Below are 21,178 nucleotides of genomic sequence, written 5' to 3'. Positions count from 1 at the left end.
CTAGTTCACCCAGCAGCTAATGCCTTCCCATCTTACCTTTATCCCAAGTTATCTTGTATTCATTTTATATATGTTATATATACCCTTATATGTGCATAATGTTTTTCCTCTTTTGAATGGGGGCCTCTCGAGGGCAGGGGCTGTTTAGCCTTGGTCTTGTATTCTCATTACCTAACAGTACTGGACACATAGTTGGTGCTTAATAAATGCTATGGGGGCAGCCAGGTGGCATAGTGGATAGAGCACCCAGGCCTGGAGTCAAGAAGACTTGAATTAAAATCTTCCTCAAACACTTCCTAGCTGTGTGACCCTGGGCAAGTCACATAATTCTATTTGCCTTAGTTTCCTCATCTATAAAATGGAGAAGGAAATGACAAAAAGAAAATCCTAAATAGAATCATGAAGAGTTGGACATAACTAAAATGACTGAATAATAATAAAAATGCTTATTATTGACTTATTGAGCTCATAAAAGTGCATCAGGGTTTTTTTTTGTTTTTAAGAGCTAGTGGACAACTTGAGATGACAGATATCAGGACTCATTAGAGAAGTATTGACAAAGAAAAGGGCATAAGATTAGGCCAAGTGTAAATTTATCCTTCAGGGCATTTCCCCCCCTAGTGCTGGCCTTCATTTAGTAGTCATTTATTAAGTGCCTACTGTGTGGCAGGTACTGTTCTAGACCTTAGAGATACAAAGACAAAATAACTCAAAGAGTTTAAATTGTACTAGTCTTGCTTCCTTTCTGTTGTCCACCTGCCAAATGAAGCTGTCACTTTTTTTTCCTGTTTTTAGTTCCTATATTTCTCCTTTCCAGCACCTCTCTTCAATAATTTTTCAGAGAAAGGGAGAGTTGAGCTAGCTTGAGTAAAATGGTGGCTATATAGAAATCTTCAATGTTGAGGGTCCTCAGAACAGTAATTATATTCCTCAGGTATATGGAGGAATAATTGATGCTTTGAGTGGTTGTTTTTGTATGCAGCTTAACAGAAACCTTTGACAACCTGACAGGAATGGGAAAGGAGGCATCATGACAATACATTGGAAGAAGGTTGACCTTGGGTTCAAATCTCTGTTTAGTGCTTAACATCTGTGGTACCATGGACACATCCCTTAGCCTTTTTGGGCCTCATTTGTAAATTAGGATAGGGGATATAATCTCTCTTGAGATTTCTTCCAGCTATATCTGTAATAATATATACTATAAATAAAAGACTAAAAATTAGAAAGTTTAGAGCCATTTAAAATGCTCCAACTTGGTTTTTTAGCTTTAAAGGGATATTAGTTTAGTTTAGTTTAATAACTGATGTAAATAAAAACTTTAAAAAGTTACCCCAAAAAAAGGTTATTTCAGTATATAGGAAGCTCCCAGCTTATGACTGGGTTGTGTTTCAAAACTGTGTTAAGTTAATTGGCTCTCAATAAAGCAATGTTACAAATTGTGGTTAGATTCCTAGGCTAGCTCACAAATCCCTATTTAACCCATGATGTAATTGATTGGAAGTGAGAGAGTAATGAGATACCATTTCCCCCATTGTTTGAGATCAGAACCCTAGACAAAAACTTTAGCCATCAGGTTGTACTCAATTCAAGTGTGTTCAAGCCTCCTACATGCTAAAAAAAAACTATCACTTCCTTCAATTAAAATGATTACTTCCTCAGTGTGCAGATTATCAAAACTTGATATTAAGTTGAAAGCAGCCTAATAAAACTAATTCCAATTAAGGTGTGATTGAAAACCCAGTAATCTGCTAGAGAATATTTGAATTTTTAAAGGATGCTTATTATTCCTGAAGTAGATTTCTGAGTGGTAGATTTTCAGGCAATATGACAAGTGAAGTAAAAAACTGAAAACAAAGAGCAAAGTTAGTAATAGATATTTTTGACCCAAGTATATATATCCTAAAAGTCATTTCTTTGAGAAGTTCTTGCTTTTTAGAACTTTGGCTCTTCATCCATTTTGTAGCCTCATAGATTTTCTAGTAGCAGCAGTTTGGGGCTTCACAATATTAAGGAATGGGGCAGTCAAATGTTTATACAGTATTTGTAAGTTGTCCCTATAAGAGATAGGAAAATGTGTAAATTTGTTTTATTATAATTTGTTTACTTTTTTATTTGTAAAGATACTTTATTTTTACCAATTACATGTAGTAACTAATTTCCACACAAGTTTTCCAAAGTTATATGATCCAAATTGTCTCCCTCCTTCCCATTCCTCCTCCTTCCTAGAGGTGGCAAGCAATTTGATCTAGGTTATACATGTATTATCATGCAAAAGGTATTTCCATATTGTTCATTTTATAAGAGAATAATCATATAAAATCAAACCCCTCAAATAAAAACCCAAATAAGCATTTAGCATTTAAAGGATTAAACTTCACTTATTTGGAAACCTCATTCTCCATGATATTGGTTAGGGACAGAAAAGATCTATGATTTCATTGCTAGAACTTGCAGATGAGATTTCCTCAACTAGGAAGGTACCTTCTCTGTAATTTATAGTCTTAGAGAGCTTACCAGAGTACTGAGAATTAAATTTTGACATGCTTAGTGGTCATGTAGCCAGTACTTGAATCTAGTTATTCCTGGTTTTAAGGCCATCTCTCTATCCACTAAGCTGGAGCTGCCTCATGTTGGTTAAATGAAATTTTACCCAACTTGAAGATGAAAGTGCTTATTTGGCTGAAAAGCTTAAACTTTATTCCTTTAATTTCAGATTTCAGATTTTTATTATACTTTATGATTCTTAAAAATAGAATTGGGTTTCTATTCCTTTCTTTGTTGTTCTGTTCATCTATACCATAGCAGATAGAGATAGTCTTGGGGTCAGGAAGACCTGGTTTCAATTGATTGAATGACCCTGCATAAATCACTTATTGCCCTGGCCAGTTCTCTTAAGACTAAAATTGAAAAAAGTTGCTGACTTGCATTGGTATGGGGTATTTTCTTACCCTTGGGAGTCCCTATACCAAAGAAGTCACAGATTCAGTCACTATCCATTTCTCCTTGTTTAGCATGAAGAAAGTAGGTATTAGTAAATTGTTGTTTGGGTTCCTGTTGATAGATAACTTTTTTGAACTGCTTGTTCACTTAAGTAAAGGTTTCTGCCGTAGTTTTAGCCATAGTAATGAAAATGTGTTTGAATTTCTATAGCATTTTATTTCCAAAAATCACATCAGGGAGATACATGATTATGACAAAAGCCTTTACTTAATTGTAGTGTTTGTGTGGGGATAATATGCTCAATTGAAACACAGTTTAGAAATTTCACAATTGTTTTTCCTATACTTGGGACTAGGTAACCTAGTTCAGTGTTTATCTGGGGTTTTCCCTCTCCTAATTTTTGCATTTTTTTGTCTTTATATATATATGATTACAAAAGAGAAGAATAAAAATAAAGGATTAATAATAATGCTTTGACCTTTAAATTGAAGGGGTTTTTTCATGGCATGATAACCTATTATCCAATTAAATCTCAGTGGATAGTTAAGCAGATATTCAGAGAAACCAGTTAGATCCTTAATTTAAAACTAAATTTGATTTTTCTAAACTCCCATAGCTAATGAATCTTGAATGATGTGTTTATTCCTAATTTCTAATGAAAACCACCTATCAAAATTATGTGAACTTATATAATTTAGTGATACATGTTATTAAACACTAGAGTTTCATCAATGAAATGGATCTATTGAAGCATAGAGATTTACAAAAATACCACGTTATGGAGATGAACCCTTAAACGTTTAGGATCCAAACTTCTCTTCTCTTTTCAACTTGCATAAGTTTGGTTGTATCCAAGGAGACCATTGGCTCCAGTTTTTGACTGGCAAGTGATATGTAATTATGAGAATGAAAATTTTTATTCTAAAAATATACCTTACTCAAGATTTCAAGCTTCTCTTCAGTAGTTGCTAGTTTTTGTTTGTGTTTCAGCATGATGGATTTGTGTTATGGAATTGAGTTAATTTTTCATTAGTGAAACGGTTTAGGATTTATAAGCTTTACACTATGCTATCTTAGCTACCTTTACAGTTTTGTTTTTATATAATCTTAAAATTACAGGCAGTTCAGAACTACATGTACAAATATTTTTCATTTAAATATGAGTGAATCGATTGTTCCTAGGAGGTAATTTAATAGCTTGTACATTTGACATTTTGAAACTTAAAACATTAATCAAATAGACATGTAAAACTGATTTCATGTGCCCATTTGCTAAACTTGGTCTTTTTAGGCAGTTACTCTTAAGCATGAACATTGAAGACAAATTGGAAGGATTATTTCTTAAATGTGGCGGCATAGACGAAATGCAGTCTTCCAGGGCAATGGTTGTAATGGGTGGAGTATCTGACCAATCTTCAGTGTCTGGAGAACTCCAGGACGCAGTGCTTCAAGATCGGAGTTTGCCACATCAAGATATCCTTGCAGCAGATGAAGTGTTACAAGAAAGTGAAATGCGACCACAGGAGATGATTTCACATGATGAACTCATGGTCCATGAGGAGACAGTGAAAAATGATGATGAGATGGAGACACAAGACAGGCTTCCTCAAGGGCTGCAGTATGCAGTTAATGTCCCTGTAAGTACTTACTGTACCCAATATTTAGCTATAATTAGAAAGAGCGTCTCAGTAATCAGGAGGATGGAATAATGTTTAAATGATTCAGATGCTTATCAGTTACAATAGAATTGACTATAGTGAATCACTGTTTTATTCAGTATATGTGCTCAAAAGATTGATATACCATACTTACATCACATTTAAGATGACAAAATGAAGTTATAAGGTGAAATTTCATTATCCCCATCATAACTGTTTTTGTCAATATTTGCATTATAAACACCCAATATGTTAGAAATTCTATTTAAATCTAGAGTCTTTCCTGAGGTGTTAAAATTTTTGAATTTTGCTTTTTAGACTATAGAAAAAAAAGGTTGAATTAAGCTGATAAGGTGACAAGTAAACAGACTTTCCATTGCTAACTCTTTGCTTGTCTTCACTAAAGGGTTTGGGTCTCCATTGGTGCTTCTTTAGTTTTAGATACAGTCATCCAGTTTAGGGTGTACATGTCATTTTAATTGTACTATGTTGTATATAGGGATTTTAGAGTAATTCTTATCAAGGTAACAGCATATAATCTTACTGTTCATTCTTGTTTGACTGGACTCAACATATTGAATACTTTTCAAATCACCTCAAACTTCTCCAAATAAATCCTTTCTACTTTTACAATGGATTCAAGCAAATGCTTTTTGCCTCTCAGCTCTTTAAGTCTCTGATGGAAGTAGAGTCCTTTTTGACTTAATTCCTAGGTGCAGACTTCCCAGTCAAGAGGAAACTGTACTCTATGCAACCACATGGACATCCCATCAGGTTGTTCCTCTGTAATTCAATAGACTGAATAAGGAAGCAGATTGAAAACAGTTTAAACTTGTTAAATTTTCTTGTCTTTTTTCCATCACAGTTATTATGCTCAGCCTGTCTCAGTTCCCACTTCTCACCTTTTCCTTGTACCAAAGCAAAATTGATCCCTATAGCAGCTGTATCTATTCTCATTGGCACCATTTTTCATTTGAAGTCATTAGACTTCTGGATATAATATTGGTTACTATATTTATTAAATTTGTCTTTTTTGTGATTTTAAATTATTATAATTGCATATAATTTTATTCTGCTTATTTCACTCTGCATTTGTTCGTATAAGTCTTCCATTTTTCCTTGATTTCCTCATTTATATTTCCTAAGAGAGGCTTTCCTGTTATCCATAACTGAGTGTGGTTTACTCTTATTTAGGCTTCATTCTTTCTGCAGAAATTTTTCCAAATAGCTACTGTACTTTTAAAAGTCTTATGTTAAATAACATATTCCTTTGTGGCTATCTTTCAGGGTCAGTCAGCATACCCTGTCTTTTCCTTTTAATTTCTTAGACTTTCTGAATCCAAGTTTTTCAAAATGCTTTCATTTCTGCTTCTTTAGCTAACACTTGTTTTCCCTTTCTATATGGCATATTATAATGGTTCCTATCTCTTATTTTATCATTCACTTGGGAATTCCAAAGAATTGGGTTTTCTCTCTTAATTTCCATGGCTTGTTAAGATGAAAATAAAAAAAAAAACAACTTTTCTATTTTTCTATTCACTCCAGCTTCTTCAGTATAACCATTTTTAATTCTTTTTGGTCTTCAAATCACCATTTGAATGTAAATCACCGACACTGCGTTTTAAACAACGTGGTCTTGGAAACAGGGCAACCATTTAATGACCAAATAATCAAAAGTCAAATCGCCAACAAGGTTCCTCAGTTATCGTACTACCTTTGGTCTCTAGAGACTATTGAATTTTGAATGGAAATGGTTACATATTGAGTCTAAAGAAGCTACATATCTGTTTTGCTAGTTCAGGGAACAATTTGCTGTAGGGAAACCACTGTTCAATTTTCTCCTAATTTATTCAGTCAATCAAGCATCTCACTGGACTTCAGTGACTAGAAGAATGAGATCAATGACTTTGTGTGACTGTCTCACTTAAATCTGTGAGTCAAAAGATATCACTCAGTGATAGCATTTTGGTCCTCTTTGAGTTTGGAACATGACAGTCAATCAACCAATTAAATGGCTCCTATATTCTAGCACTAAGCTAAGCATTGAGGATAGAATGAATGAGACAATTCCTACATGCAAGGAGCTTGCATTCTACAGTATAGAAAAGACAATATAAGTGCATTTGTGACATTGTAACCAACTACAAATTATAATTCTTCTAGAATAGGAATATAAAAACCCATGATGCTGTATCCCTTGAATAGAAAAGATCTTCTAACTAGGACATATCTAAACCTCAAGTGTGCCATTTTTAATAAATAAAGAAAAAAATAAAGAGTCCTCCTGTAGTTTTGTAATTACATGCTTTTTATACTTTAATATTCATCTAACTGCTTATCTTAGGCACAGTTCAGATAGCACAAAGAAACTGATTTGTACATATGTTTTATGGCTTAGCATTGGACTACAAAGGGGAACAAAATGTCCATAGTATCTTAAAATCTATTACAGAGCCATTATTTTGTTCTATATGTGTTTAGAAATCTCCTGTTCTTCCTAAGGTGACATTAAGTCTTATCAGGAATGAATGATAGACAGCTCCTTATTGAAAGATTTTAGCCTCCAAATGATAAAAAACTCAAGGTATTACAGCTAAATTCTTCAAATTATATTTTGCAAAGGGGAGAGTAGGTGAGGCAATGATGACTTCTTCCTATAAACATTATCTTTTCCCTTTTAAAATAATTCCATATAGTTAATCTGTTCTATTCATTTTATACTCTGGTTTATTCAGGTATAATATTGGACTACATTTATTAATAATGTGGAATGGTCCTTCAAATTCATCCTAGGAAGAGACAAACTTCCTTTTTCATGCTTGTGTCTCCTACTTCCATTTCTATTCATTCAAATGATTATTGAAATGATTTGCTGCTTTGGCTGACATCCAGTTTCTCAGGGTCTATACAGTGCATTCCTTTAACCTGATGAATCACATAGCCACTTTTGATTACTAATGATTCTACTTAACGGTTCATTTGAGAGTGCCAAAAGATGTTTTGACATATATATTACCTGTGTGTTTATCATCTCATATGGGATAACTTTAGTGGCTCACATCTGGGATTCTCAAAAATACCATATGCTTTATGGAAGGTTTAACACTAGTCCTTTCCACTTGGTTTGCCACAGCTTTTGAACATTATTTTTAGAGACAAATTTGGCAACCCTTGTACTAAACATCATAGTAATAATCATATAGACTTTATAGTTTATGCTTGATGTTTCAGGCAAAAGTTCCATAGTTATTTTTGCAAACAGTGGTTCTTAATTTGAATCATTTTTCTGAGAAAATCCAAAGTATGAATATTTTTCTAACATTTGTGGTATTATGATAGATTTTTAAGGGAATGGTCCTAAAATTGTTAAATGATCCAAATTAGCTTTGCTTTTTCAAAGCATTAAAAATTAAAATTAAAATTAAATAAAAGCATTGTAGCAGGGCTTCTGGATATCAAGCATTGAATCATGAACATTTATTAAGTGTGTTGAAGGGAAGAAACAATATGGCATAGTGAATAGAAAGCAGATTTCAAAGTAACTGTATTTCATGTCCTACTCTAATACATACTGACTGTGTGACACTTTAGAGGTGAGGGATATAAAACATTCATTAAGTTCCTACCATTTGCCAGGCACTGTCCTAAGTGCTTTACAAACATTTTCCCATCAGATTCTCACAACTCTGGGAAGTTATTGCTATTATTATCCCCATTCTGCAGTTGAAGAAATGTGGCACACAGAGGTGAAATCCAGATTCACACAGTTAGTGTCTGAGGTCAGATTGGGAGGCCAGAGGTCTTCCTGACTGTAGGCTTGGTGCTGTGTTCATTGTGCCACCAGCTTCCTCTAAAATCCTTGACAAGTTACTTTACTTTTCAGTGCTTTGGACAACTCTCTAAGACCATAAGATGCAGACAAGGTACCAACTTACATTGGTAGAAGGAGTTTATTCATCCCTGGAAGTTCCTTATATCTTTATTCTTGTGTGCCAGAAACTGTCTTGATAGAGGGATACAAATGACTTAACAGTGGTTACTATTCTGTAGAAAGTACTCTTTGTACAATTGTGTAGTATCTGTTCTTTTGCCTGAGTCAGCTTGTCACTGATGTCACTGAGTTATTTTCAGTGAAACTAATAAACAATAAGGACAAGAGAGAGGGTAGAAAGGAAATTTAGACTGAGGATTGATTTACCTAGGAAGTCTGTAGAGAAATTTGCAACCTCTTAATGTCTCCATTAACAATCTTAGTACCTCTAATTCTTATGGTGCCTTTCTGATAGTGGTTTTTTTTGGTTGGTTGGTTTTTGTTTTATCTTAACCTCTTAGGTGCTTGCAGTTGGAGAAGAAATTCACTTCATTAGAGAAATATTTCTTTTTTGTCTTTTCTAGTCAGGAAAACATTCCAATTCTTGTAGAAAAGGAGCTTATTGATCACATCCAACATGTACTTTGAATCTAAGTTGATAGAGTCCTTCTAAGATCATAGAATTAATAGCAAATTCCGCATATTATATAGAAAATAGCGAATACAAGCTCTTATGGATTGAATAATAGAGATCCCAAAAGGTGAAGTCTTTTTGAAGAGTATCTGCAAATACCACTCTTTGGTTGCCACTTATAAAGAATCCATTAATCATTTACCTCTGGAAAATCAACTTCAAAGGATCTTACTTTCCTTAACTATAAAACGAGTAGATTAGAATAAGTGATTTCCAATAGTCTATGTGTCTGTGAAATGCTAAATTGAGATTTCATGAAAAGGGACAGCAGGACATGTTTGTTCTGATATGAGTCTTAACAGAAAATGTTGCAAGTATGCTATATTTGGATTGATTTGGTAAAAGAATATCCATTATGACAAGTAGGCACCAAAGACCTCATCTATATTCACTTTGTCAAAAGTGTGTGATTAAACACATAGCGCAAGGGAGTCATGTGTCCAGTTATACAAGCACATTGTTTTGCAGCCCAAAACATGATCAAAGGGGCTAACATTTCATAAGAGTTATGCTTTAATTCAGCTGGATTTAAAGCAATTACACACACACACACACACACACACACACACACACACACACACACACTCTTTTCTGTCCTACCATCACAAATGAAGTTTATCAATGGGTAGTTGCTTTCAGACTAAAGGATGAGTTCTTATTGGGCTTTGCAGATAACCTGGAGAATAGGGTCAGAGCATGTTTGAATTCTGTTGCTATTAATACTTGTGGGATGGTTAAATTCTGTAAAATATAGGAAGTTGCACTAGATTAGGGTTCTTAGCCTGGTGTCCATAGACCTTCAAAGGATTCGTTCATGAGATTTCAAGGAGTCTTTGAACTTGGATGGGAAAAAAAATTAAAAATTTTTTTCAGTATAGTTGACTTCCTTTGTAATTCTATATTTTATACATACAAAGGCATTATTCTAGGGCATTAATTGATTGCCAATGGGTCCATGATACAGAGGAGGCTAGATCTCCTGGATTAGATGATATCTAGGGGCCTTTTCAGTTTTAATTCCTCTGACCCTACATTTGCATGTATATAAAATGATAATTTCTTTTTTTGTCTGAAATTTATTTCTTTCATCTTCAAAGGCCTCTAACTTGGAAATACTGGAATTTGATAAACTTATCTTTGTTCAGTCCTCTTAAGTTATGTCTTAGTATTCCCTGTTATTAAATTATGAGGTTGAGCTGGTTAACATTGAAGGGCCCTTTCATCTCAAAATTCAAGATCCTATGATCCCTCAGTTTTTTGTCTTTTACATTGAAGACGTGTCTCTTTTAGCTGTCCTTAAATGATATATCTTGAGATGCATTCTTTTTTCTTATTTTCCTCTATACCTTACGTAAAGCTCTATTTTTTCTTTCAAAAGTACAATAAGAGCTGTATACCTGGCCAATTCCAACCTTTCTAATTTTCTTGTATCTTATTCTCTTCCACATACTCTGTGGTCCATTCATGTGGGCCTCTGCTGATCCTCACATGACACTCTATCTCATGATTTCAAGCATTTTCACAGATTGTCCCCTCTTCTACTGACTTCCTTCATATCTCAACTAAAGCCCCACCTTCTGCAAGAAGTTTTCCCTGATCCTCCTTAATCTTAATTTTACTGACTTCCTGCTGAGACTACTCCCAATTCATCTGGTCTATAAGTATATATAGAATTGTTCACATGTTGTTTCCCTCATTAGATAGACTGTGAATTTTTTTGTCTTTATATTCCCTAGTGCCTAGCACAGTAACTAACAACTATTAGCTGCTTAATTAAATATTAGTTTACTAAATATGTATATCAGGGGCAGCAAAAATTTCATATGAGGATTTTCTCATTTTATTTCCTATACTTTTCCTGATGAACACTGAAAACATTTTTGTTGGTCTTTTTTATTGCAACAGCACATTGAGCTAATGTTTGTTGTTGGGCAAGCAATCTTGACTATGACCCCCAGTTTCCTTTCATATCATTCTTTAAATGTCATTTAAATTATTTTCCCTAAATATACTTCCTAATATTTATTATTAAAGTTCTTAAACTACTGGAAAAAAAACTAACTCAAACAGCCTAACATGTTCTTTTAAAAATTTATCTCTGTTGTATTGGCATTCTTTTACCTGGAAGCCCTGAATGCCTTAAGATATTGATAAATGGATACTGTTCTGAATGAAAACCTGTACACATTAAGCTTCTTAGGAATCAGTGTTGGAATGGATTTGATTTACTGTTCTTATAAAAGAAATATGTCATAGTGGATTGAGAGCTACCTTTGAAGCTAGGAGGTCTCAAGTTCAAGTCCTGCCTCAGTAATACAGTAGCTGTGGTTCCCATTGGAAGTCATTTGACTTCTCTCTGCTACTGGCAATTCTCCAAGATTATAAGTTGTAAGTCTGTATTGGTAGAGTAAGTTTCCTCCTGGGTAATTTATGTATGCCAGTGAAACCACAATTCATCCTTTTACAAGTGAATGTGACTATAGAAGCTCAACTTGAAATTTCTAAGTTTCTGTAGACACTAAGACTTGACAAGACTTAATTATATCTTGGATATAGAGGTGAAAGAAAAGGAGAAATAAAAAATAACATTAAAGTTTCTAGCTGGGCATCTGGAATAATATCCATTTGTGCCTTGGTGTAGTAATATTTTCCAGTCACCATTATCATCATCAGTAAAGAAAGATTACCTGTGTTATTTGCTAGAGGTATAAAGAAGTTACCTTGCCTACCATGAGTTGATCATACAGTTGAAACTAAAATATAAACATGGAGAGATGTGTAACAGTACAATGAAGAATTGGATAAATTCCATGAGTGGGCTTTTCATGTAAATATTATGAAAATTCCGTAGAGGTTAAGGAAGAGGAAGACTAAGAAAAGGCCATTGGATCTGGTGATTAGGAAACTATTGGTAACCTTGGAGAGAGAGCAGTTTTAATTAGTGGTAAATGAAGTAGCCAAAATGTAAGATAGTGAAGGCAGTAGGTAGACCTTCTTTCAAGAAGTTTGGCAGTGAAAAGAGAGAACACGATAGCTTAAGGGAGTAGTGGGTTAAAATAAAGCTCTTCTAAAAGTTCTATTAAAGGTAGGGGAAATCTTAAAAGATTTATAGGTAGCAGAGAGAAGCTATGAGAAGAGAAATTGAAGCAATCAGGAAAAGAGATAAGGGCTGGGATTGAGAGCATTGGAGGTGTTTAGCCTTGGAAGGAAGAACACGTTTTGATATGAGGGGGTAAGGAGAGAGGAAAGACTAGATGAGGAAACCAAGAAGTTTTCAGGTTCTGATAGGAGGGAAACAGAAAGGCCACAGAGGAGGGAAATTGAAGGTGTTCATGCCAGTTCTTCTAGAAATTCTTCTAAATGCCTTTATAGAAGACTTTTAAAGTTAGAGTTAAGACAAGTTTTGGGAAATTCAGAATTGATAGAGTTAGCAATAGAAAGCATTATAAGTTCTTACATGGAGGTGGTGGAGAGTGACATTCTGATATACATTTTAGATTTGACTGGCAGAACATAGAATAAATTTCGATGGAGAGAAATTGGAGTCAAAGACCAATTAGGAGGTGCTGATATAGAAATTTTTTGTTAAATGCTAAGATAGCGTGGTATAACATAACAGCAGTGGACTTGTAATCAACATTTGCATTCAATTCCTGGCATGGCTGCTACTTACTTGTGGGGTCTTGAAAAAATCACCACTGTGGGTTTCAGTTTCTCCTTCTATAAATGAATGTTTTGTATTGGATGGTCTTTAAAGTCTCTCAGAACTTCTTATCTTAAGATCTTATGACTAAGAGATCTTTAAGGGCTTTTTTGTTCCAAATCCTACAATATGAACCTGGACTGAAATGACTGATAATGGTGAAAATAGAGAAGAAAGAGACCAGGTAATAAAGAGGCGTCATAAAGAAAAGATAGGACTTGGGGGCTGGCATCTAGGTGACTCAGTGGCTAAAGGGTCAGACCTAGAGATGAGAGGTCTGGGGTTCACATCTGGCCCCAGATACTTCCTGGCTATGACTCCAGACAAGTCATTTAACCCCAGTTACCTAACCCTTACTGCTCTGCTTCCTTAGAATTGATAATTTGTATCAATTCTAAGACAGAAGGTAAGGGTTTAAAAAAAAAAAGAAGAAAGTAATGATTAATACAATAGGGAATGAAGAACAGTAGTAGTAGTAAGTAGTAGTTGTCTTTTGGTAACTGAGAAGGACGATTGTCTTTGTGCGTTTTCATCTATGGTGTACCCTCATGTGACTTTGAAGAACAGTGACAAATCAATATTTCCAAGGTTCCTAGTTTGAATGACTGAAGAGCAGTGTAATTACCGATATAAATTGGATAGTTGGAAAAAGGAACTATCTGAGGAATATTATGAGGGGCATGTGACAGAAACGTAGTTCTGGCAGAGTACTGATTCATATCTCATTTGGGCAATGGGAGGAAGCTACCTTTGCCCTTAGAAAGACATATGTATAGTTAGATGTCTGAATCTACCCTTATCACTGACTCTGCACTCCCCAGTTTAAGCAAGGTTAACTTACTTATCTCCCAAATATAACTCACTTGCAAACTAGTTCTTGTTTCAGCTAGAAACGAGGCTTCCTGTTGCACCTTATTTCTCTCCTCACCAGCTCCACCTTTACTAATTTTCTCATTCCTCATCAATTGACTAGTCATTTATTTGTGATGCTTCATGCCTGACTCTTCCTAACTTTTGATTTCAGCTCTATTTTAACTTGGTTTTTAGGCATTCCCTAGGGCTGAACCACTTCCATGTTTCCTGTATTTTGTTCTTTACTTTGCCTTGTGTCTGACAGCCGTGTCTTTTGTCTATCTGTGATTATATCTAGTACTGGCATGAGAGCAAATCAAGCCACTCTCACCTTAGGCAGTAAGCTCCTTATTCCTGGAGGCAGAAATGCCTTTGACAGAATTTTGGGGCAGTAATCAGAATAGTTTGTATTGGAAAAGTTTGCATAGTGTAAGTCATAGAAGATGAAGTTTGAAAAGTAGTGGAAGGTTTTGAAAATCAGTTTTAGAAGTTTGTGTTTTTCAAAACATGATCTCGGGTGTACTGAAAACTTTTGCCACATGTTAGATCTCTTTTTTAATTCATGGAATATTCAATTAAAGTTTTCCTTTACCCCCCCCTCCCCCATAATTCAAGACAAAAATCTTTCTTATTATAACTTGGGTTCAGTTGTTAGAGTTGTTTGAAAGATGTTGTTTAACATTTTATTTATTTTTAAACTGTTACCATTGGTTCCAAGGCAGAAAAGTGATAAGGGCTAGGCAGTGGGGGGTAAGTGACTTGCCCAGGGTCACACAGCTAGGAAATATCTGAGGCCAGATTTGAACCTAGGACCTCTCATCTTTAGGCCTGGCTCTCAATCCACTGTGCTACCCAGTACCCACTTGTTTAATATTCTAAAAAGTCAATTTAATAACATCAGTAAGTTGTGAGTAAACAACCTGGCCTAACTCACTTGATATTGATCAGGTAGTTGGTAAACTTGTCTTTTCTTTAAAAAACAAAACAAACAAGCAAAAAAAAAATCCCTAGGTTCACTTTCTGACTAACCAGAAAATAGGTGAGCCAGTTAAACTCCTGGAATTTCATTGTTATTCTAAGGAAAGCATTTTATAAGGCATAAACATGTGAATTTTATTGTTATAAGTAAGTGAGTGATTGGTACAAAGCAATAGATGCTTTTGGAATTTAGAAGAATGAAACAGTTATGGATTGCAGTGATTAAAGAAAACTGTTAAGCTCCTAAGGAAGAGAGGAAAGAGAAGAACTATACCACAGAATCATATAATGTTAGAGGGCATACTAGTTATTTCAGTTCTCTAATTTTTCAGATAAGGAAACTGAGTTTGAGAGAGAGAGAGGTTAAGTAACCTAGAGTCATTTTTATTAATGCTGCATATTACATTAACTTTTTTGCATATAACATTGAACTTATACATGATTATATCTAAAAGCTTGCAGGCCAGTAAACACTCCAGTTCTTTTTCACATGGACTTCTTTCTAGCAAAAATTTTTCTTTCTTCTTCTTGTGCAATTGGTTTTTTGAACCCAAGTACTAAGCTTTACATTAGGTAGATTAGATCACATTTGGTTAACTGTCTTACTACCTCACAGTGTACTACTCACAGTCTCTTCTAGCCTTTTTCTATCCACAAATTTGATAAACATTCTGTCTATGCCTTCACCTGAGTTATTGTTTAAAATGTTGAACAGAATAGCATTCCCTAGAGTACTCTATTAGAAACCCTCTTCCAGGTTGACATCATTAATTAGTGCAGCTTGTTTCTCCTTTATCTAGAAAAGTGTCAGAAATCTTTATCACATATCAAATATAAAGGAAACTTATCAAATTACTTTCTGAAATCCAGTTATACTGTGGCTAGGACTTTCCCCTGATCTTCCTGTCTACCAAAGGAAATAAGCCTATTATATTCTTAATGAATGCTTGATTCTAGTCAGTCAGAAAACCAGTCTGGAAATGGACATAATTTTCATTACTATATAGTTTGAAATATCTGTCTTTACCTTTTTTGAACACCAGTATCAGCGTTTCTTTATACCTACTTTTTTATTGCCATTTCTATTCTCCATAATTCTTCAGAGACTACTAGAGGCAGTTCAGCATTTTACATTGCATATTCTTTTCAGATGTAGTTAATCTAGATGAATAAAATTCATTAAGTTCAATTAAGTGTTCTCTAGATTTTTCTTTATTTTGGGTTTTAGTTTCTTATTAACTATTTGTATCTATCCTTCCCAGCCTGAAGACTGTTTATTATTAGGAAGATAGTATAATATTAAATTGAGTAGCCCTGCTTTCTTTCATTTATTTGCCCATTCATTTTCTAGTAGTAGTGAATGAATGAACTGGCCCCTGATGGTTATTATAGGATTTGGATAGATAAGATGAGAGAAAGTAATTTAGAGGTTGTGGAATGAGCATAGAATTTTAGAGATGAGGCCACTGAAGACACTAATGTAGTTGGATTATAGTTTTATAGTCAAGGAATAGTGTGAAATACCAGATAGGCCGAGTGAGGCCATTAGGTTTTGAGTGCCAAGAAGAGCATCTTCAGACTTGGTTCTCAGTTTCCTCACATATAAAATTAAGAGGTAATTTGGCTCTAGCTCTAAAATTCAGTATTTCTCATTCTGTTCTCTAGTAGTAAGGATCTAGGAGAGATTTATAAGTAGGGGAATAATATAAAAGTAATATTTTAGAATGATTATTTGGCCAGTGGTGTGCAGAAGGCTTTGGAGGTAGAGAGAGGCCTAAGGGAAGAGAAACCATTTTAGATACTAAAAGAAACAAGTACAGGGTAGTTAGGTAGATTCAGACCTCCTTGTTCTTCCTCTTCACGTAAGATGCTCTATCTCCAGATTCTTGGTATTTTTTTCTCTAGTTGTTCCCCATACTTGGCATGCTTCCCTCCTTATTGCTGCCTTTTTGCTTTCCTGACTTCCTTCAAGTTCAGCTAAAATCTCACCTTCAGGAAGCTTTTCCCAATCCCCCCCAAATTCCGGTGCTTTCCTCCTGCTGATTATTTTTAGTTTATCTTGTCTATAACTCGTTTATATGCAGTTGTTTTCATGTTCTCTCCCTTGTTAGACTGTGAGCATCTTGAGAGGAGGAACTGTTTTTCTGACCATTCTTTTTGTCCCCAGAGTTTAGCAAAGTGCCTAGCATATAGTAGGAGATTAATAAATGCTAGTTGAATGACTGACTGGGTGATAGTGATAGTATAGATAACATGCTTTTCAAATTTGTGGATGACTTGAAGCAGGAAGGGAGAAATTAATAAAGCGATTGCCAGAATTGAACTAGTTAGCCAGTTATATAATTTAATAGAAATAAATGCTAAGTCTAAGGCTGTTCAGGGAATAGAGAGAAAAGAATAATATAATAGATATTTCAAGGAGTTGAAAGGACTTAATAACTAGTCTGAAGGATGGAAGTTCCTTAGAACAAACATTTAAAATTATAGTTTTACTCTGTGACCTTGTGCAAGTCACTTAATGTCTTTGGGTCATAATTTAATTTCCTTATCTATTGACTTGATCCTTATCTGAATTTGGAAAAGACATTCTCCAAAGTCCTTTTCAACCTTAAATTCCATTATTCTATTATTCATAAAATAAAGAAACTAAAAGAGATTTTAGAGATTACCTACTCTAATCTTTTTTTGTTTTAAATGTGAGAAAAGTGAGGCCAAAGATGATTTGCCAAAGGTAATATATAGCAGGTAAATGGGAAGACTTGAATCCAGGTTTCTTAACTTTCAGTTCCATCCCTTTTACTATACCAATTTTTCAATCTTTACATATCCCATAATTATTAATACCATTCTGTTCTCTGTAATGTACTTTATGTTGTATCCTGTATTTTAAGGCAGAAAGCTCATAAATACTGGTAAGATAATACAATCATTTATATATGGAAATACTATTGCACATTCAAAAGATGTGGTTTTGTGCATAAACATTGCTCAATCATTTTTATAGCTGAGTAATTGTTGACATAATAGTGAATCTGTCTACCATTCATACTTTCAGGTTTTTTAATTTCACTTTTAATAAAAATTACTTATTGAAAATGATCATAGTGATTGTTTTCCATATATGTGGGTATATTTGAAAAGAATTTTTGGCCAGGAATCTATTTTAGATATGCACACAATACTTTTGATTTATAATTTTAGTCACTGTTTTCATAGCATTGTCTATAAGACTGCTTCACACTTCTTGATTGTTTAGCTCAAAAAAGAAAAAGAAAAAAATTACTCCTTTTTCAATTACACTACAATTCACTATAGTTTTGATTAGTTGGATCTGGCTGCTCAGTGTGAAGTTTATGCTTCAGTGTGTCTTTGAAGGACACATTCACTTTATGGTTGACCTGCAAAGTGTGAAGCATAACCATACGTTACCTACTTGAATAGCTTTGCTGACATTCATCTTCTTCACATATCTAGCCCAGAGAAATTGAGTTGAAGCAGAGAAAGGGACAGATAAATAATGTCACAGAATTAGCTAATGGGACTGATAGAGAAATTGTTGCAATTCTGGTATGCATTCTAATCTAGTTTCTTTATATATTTGTAGGTATTTGGGATTTTCATATCCTGTTGACCTGAATAGCTTGTTTACTTTTGAGTATAAATAAATGACCCACTAAAGGTTGAAAGACAGGAGAGCCTGAAAGCTGGTCAGCTCCTAGTTGGACCTCATGTATTTGTTAACACATGCTAGAATCAGGAGAAATGAGACCAAAGTTACTGTTAGACCAGAATGTGTATCCTTGCTGTATCCTTTGTTTAGATAGCAGTAAATTGTGGTTGATTTAAGTTCATTGAGTTTCAGGTTTGTTTTTTTTTTAATCTCACATGAATCATAAATGAAATATTAACATATAAGAGTACTGTTTACATGATATTGATGAAGCTGTATTAGAACCCTTATCAGAAGCCTATGGGTGTTAACATTCACATCTAATTTTGCAATCTTCATTTAGGAGTGGAGTTTACTATCAATTTTACCTTTTTGTGTCTCAACAAAGGCTTTGTTTAGATTTTTAGATTCTTTTTTTTTTTAAACCCTTACCTTCCCTCTTGGAGTCAATACTGTGTATTGGCTCCAAGGCAGAAGAGTGGTAAAGGCTAGGCAATGGGGGTCAAGTGACTTGCCTAGGGTCACACAGCTAGGAAGTGTCTGAGGCCAGATTTGAACCTAGGACCTCCCATCTCTAGGCCTACCTCTCAACCCACTGAGCCACCCAGCTGCCCCCAGATTTTTAGATTCTTATCAGCATATCATGGGGATTCTATGTTTATCTGTGTTTCTAAATTTCATGACTACTTCTGACTATGTATCATCCAGGTTAAACATTCTCCAGTAATTATGCTTTCCTGTATTCTCATCATCTTCTGGATCTGATCCACTTTATGTATTTCCTAAAATGTGTTGCCCCAAACTGAATATAGTAAATTAAGTATTGCTTGAGCAGAGCAGAGTATAGTAGCTCTGTCTTTTCTTTTTATCATCTTCTTACTTCATATTAGTTAAAAAGAAGAACAAAACAGGACTTTTTTTGTTCTCCTTAGCATTTATGCTAGCCTCTACTTATTCTGGATTTTATTGTTCCTTACACTCTTGTATTTATCCTCAATTTCTTGTCCTGACAGCTAACTTTTATAAATAAATTTCTAAAATATTAGTTTGTTGATTTTGTAATTTATAGACATTAGCTCAAAAAAGTTCCTAGATTAATCTTAAGGGCTTTGAGTTGACTCTTTCCAATTTCAAGGTTTCATTATGTATTTTAAATCTAAAGGATAGATAAAAGCTGGATGTGTCTAAGTGCATTGACCAGGAGATCAATCTGCTTTTAGTCTCTTTTTAACAGGTTTAGTTCTAGGAGACAGTTTCTTTATTTTTTTTTCTCCTCCTGTTTGTCCTAGATAGGACTTGTCAGTGAACCCCAGGACTGACTGAACTCCCCCCACTTTTCTATATGTAGATGTTTCTTTCTCACCCATCCCCAATTCTTTAGGAGCATACTGTAGAAACCCTAGGTACTGAATTTAACTTCTAGGGGAACAATTTATTATCCGTCAAGAAAGGGAATCCCTCTCTCCCTTGACTCAGGAGACATTTAAATCTCTTAAATGAAACATATATTCAGGAAGAGATGCTGTTATGACTCATTCTCAGCTAGTTATTAGTTGCACAAATTGTGGTTGGTTTAAGCACAAGGGATTCTCTTAGAATGTTGGAGAGGAGAGTGTTAGTTCCTCAGAACCCTTTAATTTAACCCAGAGAAATGAGTGGCTTTCAAAAATGCTATAGTTTGTCCATAATACTACCAAGAGGTGACAAAATGTTCCATTATGTTATCCTGTCAATGATTTGGGAACCCTTAGGTACTTCCCAGTTAGGGAAACATATTATTGGTGTCACCATATATTTAAATGTATGCAGTGGCCAGAGAGAACTATTGCCATGAGCATTTGTCAAGGGAAGCAGTGATAAAGAAAGCCAGTGTTGGGGTCATCAAAAATATATCATAGCAAACTGACCTCATTTGCTTTTAGATTATTAGGGAGCAGTAACTGTAAATTTAATATCAAACAGGTGTGGTTCATAATCTTTGGTGCCCACATTGTTGGTAATATCTCTCCATTGTTCTCTCCTTTAAAAAATTTCATGAACACACACAAAAAAACAAAACCAATAATATTATATGGTGTTTTAAAGCCTAATCTCCCCATAATTTAGAGGCCACCAAGGAAAGATTCTCTTATTGCTGGAAAGACAGACAAGTTATAGAAATTGTAACAATTTGAAGTTCAGACTTTTGGAAAGCCATTATGGAATGGAAGCATTCTCAAATACAGGTAGAACATCTGAGATTTTTGTAGCTTGATTAAAGGGAAGAGAGGGTGTTGATCATACTCATGTACCATTCTTGTCATCTACATTGACTATTTATTGAGACAGAAGGGACTTTTTTCTTTCTCCTCAACTTTTCCCCTAACAATCAAATCAGCAAGCCTTTTACTAAAAGGACTTTCTTTTTAAAAAAGAGCTTTCTTGCCAGGGACTGTGCTAAACTTTAGGAGTACAAATACAAGCAGAAAGAAAGTTAATTCCTCTTCTTAAGTTGTAGTTTACATTCTTATGGGGAAAGGCCACACATAAAAGAAATCTGAAAAGCAGAGTGGGTTGGGGGAAGAGAAAGTACCTGTGTAGGTGGCATGGTGGAGAAAAAAGTCAGGAGTGGAGCCCAGAGAATAATGAAAGAATTAACATAACTCACCTGGCCTTTTTTCCTTAAAATGGAACATCTGTGAGGAACCAGCCAATCAGAGGAAGGGGCTACAGGGGCAGACTATCATTTCAGGTTGAAGAGTCTAGTAGCATGGAAGAGGAAAGTCCATAGAGTCAAGAGTGAAGCCTGTCGAGGAATGAATTAATAATAAAAAACAGGGTACTTTAGGCCCAAGGTAGATCTTAGGTTTAATTCCCTCCTGTTCCTGGA

The 21,178-nt window shown here is 34.7% G+C and overlaps 1 protein-coding gene across 6 annotated transcripts in view; it reads left to right on the top strand.

Moving 5' to 3' along the window:
- ZNF148 (zinc finger protein 148) overlaps positions 1–21,178 on the top strand; it is a 147,688-nt gene that overhangs the window by 54,998 nt on the left and 71,512 nt on the right. For all 6 annotated transcript variants that reach the window (XM_056793578.1, XM_056793573.1, XM_056793574.1 and 3 more), the window contains one exon: positions 4,235–4,580. In XM_056793578.1, the coding sequence (XP_056649556.1) occupies positions 4,251–4,580 (330 nt within the window). In that variant the 5' untranslated portion in view covers positions 4,235–4,250. The remainder of the gene's footprint in view (positions 1–4,234; positions 4,581–21,178) is intronic.

The sequence above is a fragment of the Monodelphis domestica genome, chromosome 4 (genome assembly GCF_027887165.1).
Source record: "Monodelphis domestica isolate mMonDom1 chromosome 4, mMonDom1.pri, whole genome shotgun sequence".
Classification (NCBI taxonomy): Eukaryota; Metazoa; Chordata; class Mammalia; order Didelphimorphia; family Didelphidae; genus Monodelphis; species Monodelphis domestica.
Note: the sequence above shows the minus strand (reverse complement) of the source record. Positions and strands in the feature narration are given on the sequence as shown.